Here is a 6,725-nt window from a genome sequence, read left to right on the forward strand (position 1 = left end):
TCCTATGTTGATGTATATTTAATTACTAAAGGTACTGTTCCTCCACTCTGAATTATTTGTGTCGTTCTTTCAGGCTTTGTTAAATTTTTTGGAAACCTGGCTGTTGTAGACAGCCCGCAGCAGATCTGTGAACGATACCCTGTCTTTGTGGAAAAAGTCTTTGAAATGGCAGAAAGTCATGATCCGACCATGATTGGAGTGGCCGTGGATACGCTGGGGATCCTGGGATCAAACGTGGAAGGCAAACAGGTTTTACAGAAAACAAGTTAGTATCATGTTTTTCAATTTTATCAGTATGTCATAACGTACAAGAATGAATTGCTTTGGTGTGATAGAGGAGGGAATGCTGTACTCCTGTAGAGATCCATCTGAAGTAATTAAAAGCACTTTGGTTTTCTTTTCAAAGGGAGTAGGTTCCAGACCCTGTTAAACAGAATAGGGCACCAGGCAAAGAATGCCCCGACGGAGTTACGGCTTCGATGCTTGGACGCAATTTCATCGCTTCTTTACCTGCCTGTAAGTTTGTGGCTTGAGTTGGGGGTTGGCTTTTTTTAATCTACAATAATTAAATTATTGTGCATCTAACTAATTGGTTGAAGACCTTTTTGCAGCATCTAGTTTAGGTACCAGTGGTAGCTTTCTGCTGTTCTGAGGCATTAAGAATAGTCATTCTGGGGCCTACAAGGAAGCTGGGGGGGAATTTTTCCAAGGGCAGGGAGTGACAGGACAAGGGGTAATGGGATTAAATGGAAAGAGGGAGCCTGAGATGGGACATCAGGAAGGAATTCTTCCCACAGAGGGTGGGGAGGCACTGGGACGGGTTGCCCAGAGAAGCTGTGGATGCCCCATCCCTGGAAGTGTCCAAGGCCGGGCTGGATGAGGCTTGGACCAACCTGGTCGGGGGGAAGGTGTCCCTGCCGGTGGCAGGGGGTGGGACTTGGGGGGACTTTAAGGTCCCTTCAACCCAAACCACTCCGTGACTCTGTTCACTTCACTGTTTTGAAATTCCCCAATCTGTTTGTTTGCGTAAAGTTTGAGTTTGTAGGAAGTCAGGTGTTCTGAAATATGTTTATAAAACATGAAGTCAAGACAGCATGAGGGTGGGAATGGGAGTAAACTGTTTAATATTCTTGTGCTTTAAAGGGACAGTGGCAAACCGCTCTAATCCCGGTGTATGTTGTGTAGATCCAGGGGTCTGGTTTCAGTAGGGCAGCTCTAAGTGGGTGAGCAGGGCCTCTTCATCTGCCTGCAGGACTGCACAGCACTTCCCTCGTGTAGCAGTTAGTTTAAATCTGTCCTCCAAGCTACTGAAATACAGAAGGCCATTTCTTCATTCATGAAAACAAGTTGAATGTTTAAACTATTTCAGTTTAATCTGCTGGTGGTTCATTTTAAATACCTTCCTTAGCTGTTGAACATACAACCAAAACTCAAAAGCTTTTCATAATCCTGACCAAACTCTTCCGTTTTCGTACGCGGCGCCTGCAGCCGGAGCAGCAGACAGAAGACCTTTTAAGAATGACTGAATCGTGGTTCACGTCCTTGTCTAGCCAGCCACTGGAACTCTTCCGGAGCATCAGTACTCAGCCATTCCCTGATCTCCACTGTGGGGCTTTGCGGGTGTTTACAGTAAGTGCTTTTTGCTTTCAGAGATCAGGCAGGGAATCGTATTGGCGTTCGGTCGTTGATTTACTTACTTATTTTTTAAATGAATGCCTCAGACTTCTTGCTGAAGCTCTGATGTGGTCAGAAATAAGGCCTTTCTCCTTGTGCCTCACTTGCATTCGCTGTGTAAATAGTGCAGCAGGCATGTCAGGTCTGTAATACTTATTTTCTTATAAGTTGAGATGAAAAGAAGACAACAGCCCTGCTCTAGGGTGCTGCTTCGGTATCGGGGGCACTGCTGTGATAATTCACTTAAAACTTTGAAGGGTAAGCACTGAGCTGGACTTGTTTTCCAGTGTTAAACCCTGCTGCTTGATTTGGGTGGTGGCTGTTCTACTGTGTAGAGTGAATATCCCATTTCGTTTTTCCTGTTCCTTGGCTCTTTGTGTGATGGCCTACCATGTAACCAGCTTTTTAAAAGGAGCTCTTTTCCCCCTATCCCCTCTTTTTTGTCTTCATGTTTAGGCTATTGCAAATCAACCATGGGCCCAGAAGCTGATGCTTGACAGTCCAGGGTTTGTGGAGTACATCGTAGACAGATCTGTGGAGCCTGACAAAGCTTCGAAAGATGCCAAATACGAACTGGTGAAGGCCCTCGTAAACTCGAAAACGATCACGGAAATCTTTGGGAATCAGTATTTTCTGAGGCTCAGGGCTTACCTGCGTGAAGGCCCTTACTATGTTAAGGCAGTTTCTACTACAGCCGTGGAAGGAGCAGAGTAATGTCACGGATGTGGTTCCCCTTCTTGCACACCGTGTTACAAAATAAGTGTTAAGATGTAAGGTGTACAGGCTCTGCACGCTGGAGTCTCTTTAGATTGTCTCTTTAAAGGAACGTGGAGCACTTTTTTGCCTCTATTTGAAATGAGGGTTGTGAGAGCAAATCAGAACCTACAGGGCACAGCTCATTTCCCCATAGAATGTCACGGCAGAAGTTCTGTGTGTACCGTTGTGAGACGAGGAAGCAAGGGCAGCTCTGACAGCTGACTGTGCAGAAATTACCAGTGTTTGGTTAAACTGCTCTGTGGTTTGGTGTTCTTACCGTCTTTTGTCAGTAGATCACAGTACAATTAAAAAAACAAAACAAAAAAAAAAACCCACAAGAAACCAACACCAAAACACCTCGAGGTTTGTAAATTCAGATGCTGCCATAGTTTCTCTTCTAAATTAATTTTAATGTCTGCCAGACTCGGCACGGGCGTGCTCTTCTAGCCAGTCATGCTCTGTCAGAGCCCCCGTGGTAGGCACAGGCTAGTAATGTTCTGCCCACACGAGGGAGCGCGAACTAGATTCATCTCTCTGTTCAACCTGCTAGATGTATGTCTTGCTTGAAGAAATAATCCTAAATACCGTTTACATTTTCTGCTGAGGATGGAAAAAAAAGCTTTTAGCCCTTTTGAAAACGGATGGCTGCACTCTCCAGTGTCTAAAACCAAACTGGGAGCTTTGTCTCCCTTGTTGACTGCGACTTTGTACGGTGGCTCGGTTGACTTGCTCAACGGGAGCGTGAGCTGTAGCACTACAAGTCTGCTTCAGAACCAAATCTGGAATTGTTTACACTATTTTTTAACAGAATTTTTTTAAGTATTATTTAAAAGGTATGATTTTTAGTTGCCTGAGTTAGAATAAAAGAACACAGAGCTTTCATGTTTAAGGGCATGAACTGAACTGAGAGTATGAAAATGTACCTTATGAAGCTGTAACCCTCTGAAGGTGGTCAGCTCGCTGTGGATGAGATCCAAGGCTGGCTGGACTCCAGTGACACGTGATCTCTGTCCGTAGAGAGAGACCACGAGAAGGCTTATATTATTTTTGTTGAGTACATAGTAAACAAATCCAAGTAATAGCTGGGGAAGGGGCATAATAAAACACAAAATTACTGCTTTGGGGCTTATTTTATTAGTGTGTTGGGTCAGGTGGGCTCTGGAAAGAACTTGCTCTGCCGAGTGAGGCTGGATGATCTAGTCACACAGTTAATTTTTCCTTGTTAAAATGCAGCAGAGGTGATGGTACCGCCTGCCCCAGACTGCTGGAAGGTGCCGAAGCGGGCTCAGAGGAGCAGGGTAGGTGGGGAGGGTCCCTCAGTGTTGAGTAAGCTGAGTGCAGGTGATCTGCCTTGTTGCTTACGACCCGAGATGTACAACAGTTGTCGTCCAGCGCTGTCCTGCTGCCCACGCTTTCATCCTACCTGTGCGCAATAAACGGCTGTGAGAAACGCAGTACGCGGCGTCTCGTTTGTGAGAGGGGAGAGCACAAAGGCTTCCTGAATCCTGCGTCCAGAAAAAACCATGAAAGCACTGAAAAGGAAACGAGAAAAGACTATCAAAGTCCTTAGTTTGCACTTGTGTTGGATGGGTCAGTTCTGTTTTAGGTGGCTTTGTGCTCTGAGCCATACGCTAAAATCTCAGTGAAAGAGATCAATATCTAAACCTTTTCTGCAATTCATGAGTCTCTTCCGTGTGTGTTTTCAGCTGTTGCTTCTGAAGGCTGCTCTGTGCTCAGTCTTTAGCATCTGCTTTGCACAGTATGTCTGCCAAATACAATGTTTTAGAGGACACAGATACGCCAAACAAGGGGATTTTTGTCTGTGCCCTTATGCTTTATTTCTTATCTATGCACATGTTCCCCCTGGTTGATGGGACTCTCACCCTTATTCACAGGTAGTTCCCTACCCATTGTCTACATTGCTCTGTGCTTCACGTGTTTCTGCTGGCGTATCTTCTGGGTAATGGAAAAACGTGAGTGTGTTGTCCCTGTCCTCCCCCCCGTGAAGTAACAGGTGGAGATAACTGAGGAAAACCAGAAATGGAAGAGTGGAGAATGAGAACGGAGGTGCCGTGCTACTCTTGGTGAAGTTGATTTACCCCCCAGAAGCAAAGCTCGTCACTTGATCCAGCATAACTTGGTACTTAAGGTTTGCGGCTCCCTCGGAGTGTGGCTCCAAGCGCTTCGGCCGCCACGGGAAGAGTTCGTGGTGCCCTCCCAGGTAGAGGTGTGTCTGTCGGGGTTGTAGGATGAACCTGGCTGCTGCTTTCTGCCGCCGGAAGAGCTGGTGTGGAGGAGACAGGCGTGGGTGGGGTTGTGCTCTGTGCCTGGCTCCTGATACCTCTTGGATAAGGTCGGGGTTACAACGTGCTGGTGAATTTGTTCCGCCTTCGCGGCTGACGCTGTTCTCCCGCACAGCGTTACGGCACTGAGCTGCCTGTGCCGGCCGCGGCTGACAGAAATCGGAGATTCTCTAGGAGGTAAGTCAGACTTCTCGCCTCAGATCTCCCCAGGCTCTTTAGCGGAGCCATTCCCGTGATGTGGCTGTTCCCGCTCTAAGCTGAACTGTAGTTTCCCGGGCACAGGCTGCTCGGAAGGAGCTTCCTTCTGCAGATGGAAAGATTCCCCTTTGTTGCAAAATACTCCAGAAGCGATGCCCCACTCAGATAAAAAAGCAGGAGTTCTGGCATAAGGATAAAGGACTTAAGAAGTCTGGAAAACACTGGGTACAGACAAAGTTCCTTGGAATACGTTTTTCCTTGTGTGTGTGCCCTTCCAGGTCCGTAGGTGGCTGGAGGACGCCCAGTTCTCTGGCTGCTGTAACACTATAGCACTGAGAATTCCTGTGCTGTTGGAGGGAAGAGGAGGCTCTTGTTTCTGGATGCTGAGGATAAACCAGCTGCTAGCAGGCAGTTCGGAATTTCTTCGCAGAAGTTAGTCAGCGAAATGAAGAATCTCATATTTGAGTCTATCCAAGTTAAACCGTTTGAACTTCTCAATATAGGTCAAAACCTTGCAGGACACCAGGCCGTAGTACGTTTCCAGTAACGAGCAATCTTCCCCAACGCTCGTTTCCTTCCAGTCTTTAAATAACTCGTCCTCTTTCATGTTGGAAGAGGTGAAGATGAATTTATAGCAGCATCGATTGTAGCTAATGTGCTTTTCCCCAGAAAATCGAGAGCTGTGAATGGGAGCGATGCCAGCCTTTTTAGCACAGATTCCAACAAAGACATCGGGGGGTGCCGAAGCTGGCACCTCCTTGGCGGCCACGTAGACCTTGCGAGCGACGTCCTGGGACATGACGAACGCGCTGCCTTCGCAGTAATCGGGGTAGAACTCTTCGGAGTACTGATGGACGGGGACAAAGCCAGGGCTTTTGGGGTCTCTGTCAGGCACTCCTTGATGAACGACCCTCCCGATGTAAATGTCCTCTAGCTGTGTTAAGCTTAGCAGGTATCCAGCCAGGCTGGGAATACCAACAAACACGTCCTCGTCTGTTTTAAGAATATACCTTGCATGGGGACAGAAAGTCACCGTCCACTCCAAGCTCATCAACATCTTCTGTGTCTGCGTCTCGGGAGAATCGATGAAACTGCCTTCAATAATGTCTCTGTGCTTTTGAGACTCGGCATTGATCGCCAGCTGGGTGGTTACTGACGCCGGCTTTCCTACAGCAAACAGAGTAAGGACGGCGTAACCTCCGGCATCTGTCACCTTGCCCCACGTCTGCCTGATCACGTTGCGCCTCGTCCTGTTTTCTGGGCTACTGCAGACAAGAACGAGCAAAAATATCTCTTGATTGGAGCATGTTGCTGCGCTGCTGACAGTGTAAGAGAGGTTGGCCTTTAGAGGATCCATGTCTAGCTTCCTGGCCCTCTCCCTGATTTCGAGAGTCTTGGCATCGGTGTAAGAAAGGGGCAACGACCGCAGGAAGTATTCCTCCAGTAATTCTCCTCCAAAAAGCAGCATGTGGAAAAGCAAGACGTTAAAGAGGATGAAGCACCACTGGTGAGTCCGGAGCCTGCAGAGTGTCGGCTGGGGAGGAGAAGACATGGACACTGAGTTCTCTTGCTGCTAGAACCGAAAGGCTCTCCTTTGTTTTAGAAGGTATTCATGCAAAACAGTCACAGCTTTCAGACCGTGGTCTTTGCATGGCCAGTGTCAGGCTCTTTTCCTCCTGGAAACCTAAGCAGTCCTATTTGTGGTACTGAGATCCTGAGCTGGGAAAGCCACGACCGTGCTGTAGTTTAGAAAGCTGCTCCCTGTACATCCATGCGTGGAAATGGCGAGAAATA

The 6,725-nt window shown here is 47.5% G+C and overlaps 2 protein-coding genes across 2 annotated transcripts in view; one reads left to right on the forward strand and one right to left on the reverse strand.

Moving 5' to 3' along the window:
* The window catches only part of PSMD5 (proteasome (prosome, macropain) 26S subunit, non-ATPase, 5), a gene marked incomplete at its 5' end in the record, with an annotated part of 5,918 nt that extends 3,530 nt beyond the window's left edge, over window positions 1–2,388 (forward strand). The window contains 4 exons of the mRNA XM_010156707.1: window positions 74–265; window positions 407–516; window positions 1,489–1,629; window positions 2,131–2,388. Coding sequence (XP_010155009.1) covers window positions 74–265; window positions 407–516; window positions 1,489–1,629; window positions 2,131–2,388 — 701 coding nt within the window. The remainder of the gene's footprint in view (window positions 1–73; window positions 266–406; window positions 517–1,488; window positions 1,630–2,130) is intronic.
* A 2,976-nt stretch (window positions 2,389–5,364) lies between these two features.
* Window positions 5,365–6,483, reverse strand: LOC104513384 (putative UDP-GlcNAc:betaGal beta-1,3-N-acetylglucosaminyltransferase LOC100288842). Its single transcript, XM_010156718.1, has one exon. It carries the CDS (start codon window positions 6,481–6,483, stop codon window positions 5,365–5,367), a length of 1,119 nt encoding a protein of 372 aa, XP_010155020.1.
* Between the last annotated feature and the right edge of the window lie 242 nt (window positions 6,484–6,725).

This window comes from Eurypyga helias, unplaced genomic scaffold (assembly GCF_000690775.1).
Source record: "Eurypyga helias isolate BGI_N326 unplaced genomic scaffold, ASM69077v1 scaffold9340, whole genome shotgun sequence".
Classification (NCBI taxonomy): domain Eukaryota; kingdom Metazoa; phylum Chordata; class Aves; order Eurypygiformes; family Eurypygidae; genus Eurypyga; species Eurypyga helias.